Consider the following 14,250-nt stretch of genomic DNA (forward strand, 5'->3'; position numbering starts at 1 on the left):
AAATATATCCCCACAACTGCCCCCTAGGTTCACTTCGAGCCGTTTAGCCGAGATAATCCACTTCGAGCCGATGTATTCTCTTCGGAGAACAAGGTTTCGAACGTACTCTCCCACGTGCATGAGCTGTCATGCATATCTATCCGTTCTTTTCACGTGTATTGTCTTCATTGGGGCGTGTCTGTGACGCGCCTGAAAGCCGTCTGTCATTTGTCTGCGCTGTCTGACGCGTGCGTTGCTCTAGGCGTAATAAATGCCCTATTTTTGCCGTCGTTTCACGTTTTTGACAAAACTTTTCCTTGCCTCTTTCTTTCTTCACTTTCTTTCATTCTGGTTTCTTGCTCTCTCTCTCTTCGAAAGCTCTTTTTTTCTTCGAATCTGCCATTGCTTTAATCTTCTGAAACTGTCTTTAATCTTCCATTCTTGCGAAGCTTTCTTTGCTGTCACAACCGATTTCTGATCTCGGCGAATATTGCCCCGGCTTCATTTGTTCTAGTAAGATTCTGCTCCTTTCACTCTTAGCTCTCTTTATGTGCTTTCGTTTGCCTGTTGCTATTATCGCTTTTGTCCAAAGCCTTGGATTTATTTGTATCTTGAATCATGGCTACGTCTTGAACACTTGCACTATTTCACCACTTTTCTTGCCACTGTTCTTGATTTTTTTTTTCTGTACTTCTTTTGTTTCTGAGAACTATACCTTTGTTCTTGTATCTGAAACTATGTCTTTGTTTTCTGTTTTTCGTATCTGTCCCAGATCTGTGCCTTCGATCTTGATCTTTATAGTTCTTAGGCTTGAGATTTGTGTGTAGAACCTTTAGGTTTTAGAGAAAACTGAAACAAGCCTTATCAGTCCTTTCCTAGGCCTTTGGCGAGGTTTTTGCAATCCTTCTAAAACGCCCATCTTCTGAAACATACTCCTTTTTGTTTAGGCCGACGTAATGGGTATGTGGAGGCATAGGGTAAATACCCCAACAAAACTCGAATACTTTAGGCAGGAATTCTCTATCCCAGCCGATGTTCATCTTAAGCTAGCTGGGGATAATGATACCATTATGCCCACAGACCATACGATGCCCTTTCCTATAGTAGCTTTCACCGAATGTGGACTTCGGCTTCCACGTTATCCCTTGTTTCGCGAAGTTCTTCATTTCTATAGGCTGAACCCCATGCAACTTACTATCAACTCCTACAGGGTGATTAACGGTATTATAGCTTTAGCTAGGCAGGAGAATCTTAGGATCACCCTGGCCGGCCTTCAGTACTGTTATACAATGTGCCCCCTTAACCTGAAAGATAGGGGCTTTGTTTATTACCTTAAGCCGAGATCTACCGAGTTTAAAATTGTAGCCGACCTCCAAGACTCCAACAAGGGGGCTGGGATGACTTTCTTATTGCTTCGGGAAATTGGAAATTTGGCCCAGATGAAGATGTCCACCTCTACCCTCTTCCTCGAACAATTACAGAGGGCAAGGGTAAGAGCCCAGTGCCAATGCTTAGTTGTTTTTATTTAAGTCTTTAAAATTTGTCTGTTTCTAATGTCTGTTTGCTTGTCCTGCAGATTTTCATCAACCACCAAAGAACTTCCGTCAATCCTTCTTCCCTGGTCAAGATTTAAAGAAGCTTCTTGGTCTTCCAATCCATAAGCGTAAGGCTCCCCTGTTGCTGAACTTCATTCCGACATATAAATCTACTTTACCCGACGTCCCAAAAAGGAAGAAAAAGAGTCTTTCTCCTCCTACTGCCACAACTGTAACTGCGTCTTCATCCCGAACAGATCAAGGATCCACCTCTGACCCAGCCGATCTTCCATCCACTTCGGCCCCCTACTTAATACCAATTCCAGAACGTAAACGTCGACGAAGACTTGTAAAGACTGCCGAGATGGTTCGTCCAAGGCCTGTCATTCAAGATCTTCTTGCCGACCTTCCAACCGACGCTGATGCTGAACCATCGCATGCGATGCCCCCACCAAAGCCAAAGAGAGTAAAAAAGGCTCAGCCCAAGCCCAAGGCTACTGACGCCGAGGTTGAGGATGCTTTGCCTATCTCCCAGCTAGCAGAAAGCAAAAAATCAACCTCTGCTTCCACCAAGAGGTCTGCTGGAACCTAACCCTCGGGGTCCACACAATTAAAGAGGCCAAGGTCATCGTCTGCGACGACCTCGGCGTCCAAGAAGCCCGACGTTCCATGGGCCCCTGATCTAACCCTGGAGGATAGGCCTATTATGGCCAGTGAAAGTGCCGACGATATTAACGTTGGTGTCGCCCTCAGCACTGCTCTTCTCCTTCCGAAGGATTTGAACCGAAATGCTGAGCTTAGTGAGTATGAGAATTACGCTCTTATGCTCCAACACTCCGTTCAAGTAAGTGTTCCTGCTTGCACTTGTGATTCTTCCTTCTTGTTTCTTACTGAGAATATTTTCTAATACTTCTGTATTTCTTTAGGCCATTCAGCACGTCCATTCATTTTCAATGCAATCTTTTGAAAATCGGCAAAGGTTGGTTGATATGAAGAGGGAAGCATCTTCCATGAAGAAAGAGATCAAATCTCTTGAATCAAGGATGAAAAAAATGGAGGATCAGGCCGAGGCTGCAACTAAGGCCCAAACTTTAGCTCTTGAGAAGGCCGAATCCGCTGAGGCCATTAAAAAAGTTGCTGAGGCTGAGAAAAGAGAGGCCGAGGCTAAGAAGGCCCAAGCGGAGAAAGAGCTCCAGCAAGCTCTGGCCACCAAAGAGGCCGAAGTCAAAGAGGCCGATGAAAAGGCCTATGCCCAGGGTATGGCCGACGTCGCAGAGGATTATAAACTTCAAGTCAGGCAGGCATGCAACAGGGGATTTTCCCTTGGTTGGATGTCCCTGATAAAAAAACTTGATCTTCCTGTTGACTCGCCCTTTCGTAAGGCCGATGCCATTCCTTTACCATTTCCTCCTCCAAGTCAGGTTAAATCAGAGACTGAGGCTGATGCCGAAGATGAGGATGAAGGAAAAAATGATGATGAGGCCTTGGTGAGAAAACCCAAGGATGCTGCTGAAGCTAAGTCCCCTCCTCCTGCTGAGCAAGTGATGGATTTAACCTTGGAGGAAGAGGGTGATGAGGTTGGGGGGGCACCCAAGGAAATTGCCATCGGGCAACTATCATCCGACCTTCTTTTGGCTGAAAGAAATCTAGACAATACGTTGGCTGAGATTGATGCTGAGATTGAAGCAGAAAAGGTTGCCGAGGAGGTTCCACCAGAATCGTCTGAGGTCCTAGTCCCTGCAGCGGCTAATACTGAAGAATCTTGAAAAAATGTCTTTTGTACTTTTCTCTTCTTTTTCTGCACTTTGCAATTTGTACTCTCTTTTAATTTCTGGACAATGAAAAACTCCTTCTTATGGCCGACGTAGCCTTTTCTCTATGTAACTGCAACTGTTCCTTCTATGAATGTTTTTAATCTTCTGATGTTCTGTTGATTGCTTCTGCAAAGCTCTATACTTAGAAATTTTTGCATGCTTTTTCATTTTGCTTCCTTTGTGTAATCTTCTCAGGGTTATATACCTCGGGTATAACAATACAACTTTTACTTCGGCAAGATACTGACCTGCAAACTTTTCATAAATTTTAACAAGTATAAACATATACTACTTAATGTAAACTTTGCAAGTTTTCTTCTCAAGTTTCAATAAGTATTAAACAGTGATCTCGGTCTATCATACTTGTAAATTGCTACGAATTTCAACAAGAAGTAAACAATATACTTAGCCTTTACTTCAACCTGTAAATTTCTGTATACCTCAGTGGGTGATCATATGTCGGCTTAACATAAACTTGTAAATTGCTACAAATTTCAACAAGTGTTAAGCATCTTCCTTAGGTTTAAGCAACCCATATATTGCTATGAGAACTTAAGCAATAACCTCGGCTTAACATCAACTTGTAAATTGCTACAAATTTCAACAAGTGAAGATTAATTCCAACTTGTAAATTGCTACAAATTTCAACAAGTGAATTAAGGAATAATCTCGGCTTAACTTCAACTTGTAAATTGCTACAAATTTCAACAAGTGAAGATAAGGAATCAGCTTAATTCCAACTTGTAAATTGCTACAAATTTCAACAAGTGAATTAAGGAATAATCTCGGCTTAACTCCAACTTGTAAATTACTACAAATTTCAACAAGTGAAGATAAGGAATCGGCTTAATTCCAACTTGTAAATTGCTACAAATTTCAACAAGTGAATTAAGGAATAATCTCTGCCTTTTCTTTGCCCCCAATGTGAATCTGAGTTTGACTTGGGTTCACATTAATTATGTCTTCAATAAACATCAATGCGTAACTTTCTCAATCATATGTGTTGAAAGAATTCTGAAAAGACTTTATTGATGATATCGGCCAAAATATGATGTACATCTAATGATAGAAAAATTTCAAATTACAAGTATTCCAAGGTCTGGGCAATGCTTTGCCCTCATTGTCCTCAAGCCGATAAGCTCCGTTGCCTACTGAAGTAATTCTGTAGGGTCCTTCCCAGTTTGGGCCAAGCTTGCCTTCCCTGGGATCCTTCTTGTTCCCGACGACTTTTCTCAGGACTAGGTCGCCGACTTGAAAATCTCTTGGATTGACCTTCTTGTTGTAAGCTTTGGCAAGCTGTTGCTGGTATACTGCAAGCTGAATTGCAGCTTTCTCTCTTCGTTCTTCCAATAAATCCAGATCTCGGGCTAAGAGTACGTCATTGGTGCCATTCTCTACTCCCTGGGTTCTGATGCCTGGGATGCCGATCTCCAATGGGATGACTGCTTCTGTGCCATAAGCCATGGCAAAGGGGGATTCTCCTGTTGATCTTCTCGGCGTAGTTCGATATGCCCAAAGTACGTTGGGCAATTCGTCTACCCATTTTCCTTTTGCTGCCTGCAGCCTTTTCTTTATTCCATCCAGAATTACTTTGTTGGATGCCTCTGCTTGCCCATTGCTTTGAGGAAAACTTGGTGTTGAGAAATAATTCTTGATCTTGAATTTTGCACAAAAGTTCTTGATGAGTTTGCTGTCAAACTGTGTTCCGTTGTCGGCAACTATTGCTCTTGGAATCCCAAACTGGTGATAATGTTTCTCCATATAAAATTCTTGACGTCCACATCTCGGATTTTGGCAAGAGGTTCTGCCTCTATCCATTTTGTAAAGTAGTTTGTCGCTACCAGCAAGTATTTTCTTTGCCCAGTTGCCTGGGGAAGTTGTCCAACCAGATCCATCCCCCATTGGGCAAATGGCCAAGGGCTGGATACTGGGTTTAGGTCGGCAGCTGGCTGATGTATCAAAGGTGCAAACCTTTGGCATTGTTCACACTTCTTCACATAGGCTTCGACATCCTTTTGCATGTAGGGCCACCAATACCCCTGGGTAATGGCCCTGTGGGCTAATGATCTGCCCCCAGCATGGCTTCCACAAATTCCTTCATGAATTTCGTAAAGAAAATCTTCAACCTGCAAAGGGTGTACGCACCTTAAAAGCGGCCCAGTGAAGGACCTTCTGTAGAGATGGCCTTCTGCTGTTAGACTGAATCTGGCCGACTTCAGTCTGATTTTATGTGCTTCCTTATGGTTTTCTGGCAGCTTCCCCTCTTTTAGGAATGCAATGATTGCATCCATCCAGCTTGGTCCCAAGTCCACGCACATTGCTTATTGTTCGGTGCTCTGTTTATCTATGCTCGGGGTCGACATGTAGTCGATCATAATTGTCCTTGTTCTTCCAGTTTGAATTGAACTGGCCAGGTTAGCCAATGCGTCGGCGTGGGTGTTGTCATCTCGGCTAACTTGGAGTAATCTGCAGTTCTGAAATAGGGCTGCCAATCTGATGACTTCCTTTGCATATGCCGACATTCTTTCGTCTCTGGCTGCAAATTCTCCTGTTGACTAATTAACAATGAGTTGTGAATCACAAAAAATAATTACCTCATCTGCCTCTGCTGCTGCTGCCAGCTTTAGCCCTGCAATTAATGCTTCATATTCTGCTTCATTGTTGGAGGCTTTGAACCCCAAACGGATGGACTGTTCTACTATTTCTCCATCTGGAGATATCAGTAGTACTCCTGCCCCTGCTTCCTGGCGGTTTGAACTTCCATCGACGAATAGTCTGAATGAATTGCCGATATAGATGCTGCAGGGTCTGAGCTTCTCTTTCTCTTGCTTTTTTGTCTTTGGCTGGGATTCTTTTTGCTTGTTGGGACAATGCTCATCTTGGCTCGATGGAGCCCGATGTGCGATGGCTTCAGGTGTGAGTTCTGCGACGAAGTCGGCCAAAACTTGGCCCTTTATTGCTGTTCTCGGCCTAAACTCCAGGTCAAACTGGCCCAGGGTTACTGCCCATTTTGCTATCCTTCCTGTTAAGTCTCCTTGTTGCAACAAGGACTTCAGTGGGTGCTCTGTTAGGACCACAATCTTGTGTGCCTGAAAGTAATGGTTCAACTTCTTTGAAGCCATTACTAAGGCCAGCATTAATTTTTCCAGTGGTAGGTATCTTGTTTCTGCGTCGGCCAAAGTTTTACTTACATAATAAACAGCCTTTTGTTCTCCTTTTTCCTCTCGGATTAGCACTGCACTGACTGCGTGTTCTGAGACTGCTAAGTACAAAAACAGTTCCTTCCCTAGTACTGGGTTGGAAAGAACCGTAGTTGTGGTCAAGTACTTTTTTAGGTCAGTTAAGGCGGCTTCACATTCTTCTGTCCATAGGAAGTCTGTGGCTTTTTTTACCAGGTTGAAGAAGGGTCTGCACTTATCTGAGCTTCTGCTGATGAATCTGTTTAGGGCTGCGACCCTTCCAATAAGTACTTGAACTTGCTTTGCCGATGTTGGGCTCTGTAAGTCTAGGATGGCCTTGATTTGGTCTGGGCTGGCCTCAATGCCCTTTCTTGTTACCAGATATCCTAAGAATTTACCTGATCCAACTCCAAAGGTGCACTTCGAGGCGTTGAGTCGGAGCCGATATCTTTTGAGTATGTCAAAGACCTCTTTTAGGTCGGCAAGATGACCCTTTGATTCCTTGGTCTTCACGACCATGTCGTCGATGTAGACTTCTACTGTTTTGCCAATCAGGTGCTTAAACATCTTTGTCACTAACCTCTGATAGGTTGCTCCTGCGTTTTTTAACCCAAAAGGCATTACCTTGTAACAGTACAGGCCTTTAGGGGTGATGAACGCGGTCTTCTCCTCGTCTGGAGGGTACATGGCAATCTGGTGGTACCCTCTGTATGCATCCAAAAAACTCATCCTTTCATGTCCTGAAGTCGGGTCTACCAGTTGGTCGATTTTGGGCAGAGGAAAGTTGTCTTTGGGGCAAGCTTTGTTGAGGCTGGTGAAGTCTACACAAACCCTCCATTTGCCATTCTTCTTTTTTACTACTACTGTGTTGGACAGCCATGTTGGGTACTGAACTTCTTGGATGGCCCTGGCCTCCAGGAGTCTGTCTACCTCTTCTTCTACTGCTTCGACGTGCATCAACGTCGGTCTTCTGGCTCGTTGAATCACAGGTTTTGCCGATCTGTCGACATTCAGTCTGTGGCAAGTGACCTCGGGGTCAATGCTTGGCATTTCATAAGGTGTCCAGGCGAACGCCTCTATGTTTGCCCTTAAAAAATCTTCCAGTTCTTTCTCTTCTTCTCTAGCTAAGCCTGAGCCGAGAAGAAAGAAACGCTCTTCGTCGTCCTCCTGGACGAAGATGTTTTTTAGCGCCTCTTCACTTTTTTCGGCTGGTTCTTTCCCAACGTCTTCTAGGACCTCCATGTCCTCATCTTCAACTTCTGCGTTCCTTGGCTCTCGTATACTACAGGTGGACTTCATTGCTGTCATGGAGCAGTTTTTTGCTTGCAGTTGATCCCCTCTGACTTCTTCAATCCCATGCTCTGTTGGGAACCGCAGTAGTTGATGCAACGTTGAGGGAACTGCCCCCATTGCATGCAACCACGGCCTTCCCAAGATGATGTTGTATGGTGAGGGCGTGTCAATTACCAAAAATTCCGTCTGGATCTTCTTAGTGCCGGCTTGTACTTCCAAGCTTGTTGCGCCTAGTGGCCATGTCGGCGTTCCATTAAAGCCGACCATCGGGCCGCTGGATTGTTCTAACTCATCAGGGTGAAGGCCCAGCTCCTTGTAACATCTGACATACATGATGTCACAGGAGCTGCCTTGATCTATTAGGATGCGTTTCACTTGGCACTCCCCAACCTGGAGGGATACTACCAAGGCATCATTATGCGGATGTTGGACCAATTCCAGGTCGGCTTCAGTAAAGGCTATCATCGGCCCTTGGCATTCTTCTGGCCGATGTCTCTTCTCCCCGACTTGGTAGACATGCTATAAATGTCTTACCTTCTGGGTCTCCCATCTGACTTCGTTTTCGTTGACCCTTGAGTGGATCACATTAACCACCCTCGGTCCTTCTGCTTGTGGTGGCTGTGCTGGGGGAGGCGGCGCTGCTGGTGCTTGAGGCAACCTTGCCTGTTTTTCCCTTGTCCTGGCTTCATCGACCAGGTCCCGTAGAAGGCCTTGTCTCACCAGGTCCTCCAAGTGTGCTTTCAAGGCTCTGCAACCTTGAGTTGGGTCTCCTTCTTCATTGTGGTAGGCACAACGTCTACCAACGTTCCTTCCCATGAATTCCCCTGGTGCTCTTGCCGGAGCCCTGAAATAAGGTTGGTTTCGAATTTGATCTAGGACTTTATGGATTGGGATTCGGAATACCGTCGTTACTGCCTGTTTACTTCTCAACTCTGTTTCTTGTTTGGTCGGCCCATTGTTGCCTCGGCCTCGCTTCGGCGAGCCATTGCCCTTTTCTTGCTTTACCTCTTTGTTTCCCGATGTATCTTCTTCGGCTCTGGCGTACTTCTCAATTCTTGCCATGAGTTCTTCCATGCTTTTTGGCAATGTTTTTGCCAAAGACTTCCGTAGTGGGCAGTCATCTTTCAGGCCGTTCTTGAAAGACACGACCGCTACCTCTTGGTTGCATTCGGGTATTCGGTTGAACACCTCGTAGTACCTCTTCGCATAGGCCCTAAGGCCTTCTTCCTTGGTGATTCTTAGAGCCATCAAAGCATCAACCCTCAGGGGTTGCAGCTTGTTGGTCACGAACCTGGCCACAAACATCTCGGCCAGGCCGTCCCATGTCTTTATGCTTCCCTTTGGTAATTTATGGAACCAATCAGATGCAATTTCCCCAAAGGATGAGGGGAATACTTTGCAGAGCAACGGCTCATTCCCGCTATATAACGCCATTGAATTCAAGTATAGTCCAACATGAAAGTTTGGATCTGACTTGCCATCATAAATTTGAAACCTCGGCATACTGAATCTTTTTGGTGGTTCGAATTTGTCGAGTTCCACCGAGAAGGCTGTCTTCGGCTTTACTGGGGAGTTTACCTCGGCTTCAACATTCTGCTGCCTCCTTTTGAGGTAGTCCCTCAGGTCTTCTTTGCTCCTTCCTGGAGCTCGGCTGTCTATGGATTTTAGTCTTTTTGGTACACTGCTTTCGTCCTCGTGGTGGGCCCGTTTGGATCTTTCTCCATGGGTTGTGTCAAAGCAGAGTGCTTGCCTTTGAACATGCCGATGTTCTCTGGGCTCTGGATTTCTCATGTGGTGCGTCCTTCGGGACTCTTCTTGCCTCGGTTCTTCTCATCCGACTTCCCTGGAAGGCCGGTGAGAATGCCTTCCGCTCCTGGTATGCTGAGGGACGTCGGGGATTGTTTTTCTTCCGCTCTTCTGGGCGTTAGTTGCTGGCATCGGCGTATCTTGCAGCGGGTATGGTGGCTGCATAACATTATTCTGCATCATGAAGTTGACGACTGACTGAAGATCTGCCAACTTGTTCGCCAATTCTTTTACTTCCTCATCCCTCCGTAGGCATCTGTCCCTCCATACCTGGAGGTTATCTTCATTGTAGTATTTTCCTTGGTCTGCCCTTTTTGACGTGTCACCCTCCTGGATGACGTCTTTCTCTCTGTGACCCTGGTAACGGGCTTCTGTATTGTGGTTGTCTCCTTCAATGTCAAGGTCAATTGGTCTGCCACTCCTAGCGGGAGCGTCATCCCCAATATTTTCCTGCTGTCCGTTACTGGCCATCTATTCTTCCTTCGTTCCCACAGACGGCGCCAAATTATGTGGGTGAAAATCTGATCACACTGCCTGCTTAGTAACCAACTGGAGAGCACAGGCAAAATAGATGGCTTCAGTAACCTGTAACAAAAAGAAAAGGCTCCGGCGGTGGTTCTTCCACCCGGGGGCACTCCGACGATCAAGTCAGTATATCTCTCAAAGATAATCAAGTGCGAAACTTAATACTCAAAACATAAATTCCATACCTTAGACCCACGGGGGTGCCTCTCTTTTATAATATACTCAATCCAAGTCCTACTAGAAGTATGACTTCTATGAACTCCAATTTAGTGCTTACTTTGGACTCTTTAAGAGATAAAGATAAACTCCCTAAGAGTTTTATCCTTATCTTGGTTAAGTCCCCTCTTCGTCTTAGGACTCTTGTCCATTATTCGTTTATCTCGGATTCCGATATCTTCGGAGTTAACCTCGGCCTCGCCGAGATCATCTCGGCGTCACGACCAGGACACGTGGCACCTCGGCTGACACGTCGGCGTCACCATGCCACGTGTTGGTATTCAGAAAATATATCCCCACAGTTAATATAAAAAATGTCATTGATGCATCATTCTCATGAATAATTGAATGTGTATGAAAATTTTAAAAGAACAATATTTTCTTAAAACTTAGAGAATCATTCATGAAACTCAGAACCAGTTGTAGGATATTTGGGCATTTTGGTCAGATTAAAGAATCTGCGCAAGACTGTTGAATTTATTGGTAAAGAAATTTGTTTTTGTGGACCACGACATGCCTGTCATTTTGAGCTAAGAAATTTCTGCAAAATAGTCTGAAAGGGATTGATGATTTTTTTTTTTTTTTTTTTTTTTAAAAATCAGCAAATCTGAAAGGGACTTGAAGTATAGAATCATATATAGACACATGACGCCCATGAAAATGATTTGAAAGATTATTGTTGTGTTTTTGGGATTTGGGCAACGTAATCATGTATTAATACAACATTGAAGCCTCAATGATGTTTTAAAATTCATCGAAGCTCCCTAGTTAAAAGACCACAATTCAATAATTAACCTGAGTTTTAAGCCTAGTGTGGCATGATGTCACCAATGCACACTACAAGAATTTACACATTTGGCGACCATTTTTGGCGACCAAAAAAATTTTCGTCGCAAAAAAATGATATTTGGCTACCAAATATTAAGTAGTCGCGAATGATCATTAATTTTGGCGACCAAATATTATTGGTCGTAGAAGGTTATATTTTAGCGACCAAAAAATGAGTTGGTCGCAGAAAGTGGTATGTTTTTGCCGACCAACTACACATTTGGTTGCGAAAGGTCACATATTTTTTGGCGACCAAAAATTTGGTCGCCAAAAACTTATTTTCAGCAACCAAAAAAAATTAGTCGCCAAATTATATTTTTAGCGACTAATATTTTAGTCGCCGTTGATTGAGATTTTGCGACTAAAAAAATTTGTCGACGAAGGTAGCTTTTTTGTGACTAATATTGTCTTTTGGTTGCCAAAAATTTGGGAGGGAAATTTGAAACATGGAGGGGGAAATGAAAATTTTTTGCGAGTAAAAAAAATTTCTCTCCATCGTACCATCTCCTCTCTCTCTCTCTCAGGTCTCTGCTAAAGCTCTTCAAACCCCTACCCTCTCTTTGCATCGGACACCAAATCCCAAACCCTCCTCTCTTTCTTTTGCAAAAACTCTTCAAAACCCTCACTCTCTCTCTTCTTTAGACCCCAAATCCCAAACCCAAACCCCAACCGGCATAACAATGAGTGAGAAGGAGAAGATGAACAAAGAAAATACACACAGACAGAGCTCTGAACCAGAAGAAAAGAACAAAGAAAGAGAAGTAACGACGAAGAGAGAAGATGGCCGAAAGGAGACGGAAGAGACTTACTCACGCAAAGAACACTTCCACCCTTCAACCAGGTTTGTAGATTCAAACTAGGGTTTTGATTTGGGAATTTTCACTAAAAATCAAGGTTTTGATTGAGCAATTCGAAAATTCTGTAAAATTAGTGAACCTTAAGGAACTCTAGTTTAACAAAAAATTTGGTAATGTTATTAATTTTCACGAGTATCCAAAACACTGCGCACCAAAACACTCGTACAGCCCTAAAAGGGTCGCCGTTCGACCGTGTTTGTAAGCTCTGAGCTCTGGTCATGGCTTCAAAGAAGAAACCAAACAAGGCAAAGCGACCCAGACAAGGCTTTGAACAGCTCGACCGCTTCGATTCGCTTCCATGGAACTCTTCTCTCTCCGAAAACGACGACCCTTTCTCTATCTCTGTTGGCTCTAGCGAACTCGAGGGAGGTTCAATTAGTTTTCAATTTCAATTAAACGAAAATTTTGGGTTTTCATGCTGTTTTTCGTTATGGGTTTCTGTTAGTTTTTGTGCACATGCTTCAGAATTCTAAACAGTTGAGTTCTTTTAGTTTCCTGCATTTTCTTGGCAACCAAACAGGGGTTGATGTTGGAAATTTTAAGAGATGATGATATATACATATTTTTTGGTTGTGAATGTAGGTTTTCTATCGCTTGAAGAGATTGATGAATCTGAGTATGGTTTGGAAATTCCTAAACCTGAGAGAGAAAACAAGAAACAAAGGACTAAAGAAAATAAAAATGAGAAAAAAAGGAAGCATAGTGAAGTGGAGGATGAGCTTGGTGGTGAGGTTGAAGCTGTAAGTGAAGAGAAGGATAATAAAGTGAAGAGAAAGAAGAAAAGGAAGAAGAAGAAAAAGAAGAACAAGGATGCAAAGAATTCTGAGGAAAATGAAGAACCAACTGCTGGTTAGTGTTTTGAATTCTCTTCAATTTTTAATAATTTGAGTCAGAATTGTAATTCTGCTTATTTATTTTTTAGTAAATTTGTGGATTAGTATAAAATTTTGTTTGATTAGATTGAGGTTAAGGTTTCTTATAGATTTTGTTCTGAACATGTCAATGCTTTAGTATTTATCCATTCCTGTGCTAGATAAATCATAATTTGGTATATTTTTGTCTCTCTACATATTAATGGTAATTTATTGATCTTTGGGTTGGGAATGCATTTAAGGTTGACAAGTTTTGATCTCTTTTTTCATATATAAATGATTTGGTAATATTTTGGTTCTGATTCACTACAAATGTACTTGTTATGAGTCTGCCACTTATCAATTTCTGGGTCAATCTTAAAGTTAAGTTTATGAGATAGTGCAGACTGCTTCATAAAGTGATTAAATTTGTTAGATAGTTTGTATTTTGGATTCTGTTTGAACGAGTGTTTTTTTTTTTTTACAAAATTAAATTGTGACAGAAGTCAGTGATCCCAAGGAGGATATTGAAGGAGATTCAGTTGATGAAGCTGAATATTACGCTTGGAATGAACTGAGGCTACTTCCCCTGCTTATGAAAGCAATATATAGTCTTGGGTTTAAAGAACCAACACCAATACAGAAAGCTTATATTTTAACATGCTTCTGTTCTGTCTATCATCGAAGCTAGAGTTTTGTGTGTATAGAGACCTAGCAACTAGATATGACAACTAAATTTGATTTGCCCTTATAGAAGATTGATGGTACTATCTTTTCACCTTTGGTTATCAGTTCTATTCTATGATATATGTTGATGAACTTAACAATGATTCTTAATGGGACAATGGTAACATGTAATTAATTGAAACAGGTGACCATGGATCAATTTGGTTATGTGGCCTACATGAAGATGGGCTTACTATTCTGACAAATGGGTGTAGTTTATTAATTGCATGGAGAGGGATATCATTATAGTTCCCATGCTCTTACAAACCTGCTTAATTCCAAAGATTTTTGGGGTGCTTTCTCATAATTTGGTTTTTAAAGATTTTTGTGCTAAATATGTTTTATTCTTTCATGATAGTTTATATTCTTTTCTGCTAAAATCAAAGCATGTGCCATGAATCATTTGTGTACAAGGCGTACTCATTAGGATTAGAATATTTGATGGGATCATTCTCTTAGAAAAGTCATATGGAATTAGATGGAAAGGATTTTGTTATCCTAGATTTAGATAATTAATTTTATATATAGGACTTGGGAGTATATAGAATTTTAAGATTATTTGTAAGCTGTGGTACATGTGATTTTATGATTTTATTTTGACTTAATCTTTTGGCATGCTTGAGGTTGGCTTATGATGTTGA

At 42.6% G+C, this 14,250-nt stretch overlaps 1 protein-coding gene across 2 annotated transcripts; it reads left to right on the forward strand.

Annotated features, from left to right (window-relative positions):
• The first annotated feature begins 12,104 nt into the window (after nt 1-12,104).
• Nucleotides 12,105-13,587, forward strand: LOC145814387 (DEAD-box ATP-dependent RNA helicase 13-like). Of its 2 annotated transcripts, none has more exons than XM_082911169.1 (3): nt 12,105-12,401; nt 12,615-12,881; nt 13,390-13,587. In XM_082911169.1, exons 1-3 carry the CDS (start codon nt 12,251-12,253, stop codon nt 13,572-13,574), a joined length of 603 nt encoding a protein of 200 aa, XP_082767295.1. In that variant the 5' UTR covers nt 12,105-12,250; the 3' UTR covers nt 13,575-13,587. The 2 variants fall into 2 exon arrangements, with proteins under 2 accessions (XP_082767295.1, XP_082767294.1); XM_082911168.1 differs by having other exon boundaries at nt 12,109-12,401; nt 13,387-13,587.
• Nucleotides 13,588-14,250: the final 663 nt, after the last annotated feature.

The sequence above is a fragment of the Camellia sinensis genome, unplaced genomic scaffold (assembly GCF_055761805.1).
Source record: "Camellia sinensis isolate YWXY unplaced genomic scaffold, ASM5576180v1 Unanchor10, whole genome shotgun sequence".
Classification (NCBI taxonomy): domain Eukaryota; kingdom Viridiplantae; phylum Streptophyta; class Magnoliopsida; order Ericales; family Theaceae; genus Camellia; species Camellia sinensis.

Bases quoted from the DNA above. Each gene is read 5' to 3' on its own strand.
- LOC145814387 (XM_082911168.1), top strand. From the start codon at position 12,251: ATGGCTTCAAAGAAGAAACCAAACAAGGCAAAGCGACCCAGACAAGGC. The intron at 12,402-12,614 runs GTTCAATTAGTT...TTGTGAATGTAG, and splicing joins CTCTAGCGAACTCGAGGGAG to GTTTTCTATCGCTTGAAGAG. The intron at 12,882-13,386 runs GTTAGTGTTTTG...AAATTGTGACAG, and splicing joins AAATGAAGAACCAACTGCTG to AAGTCAGTGATCCCAAGGAG.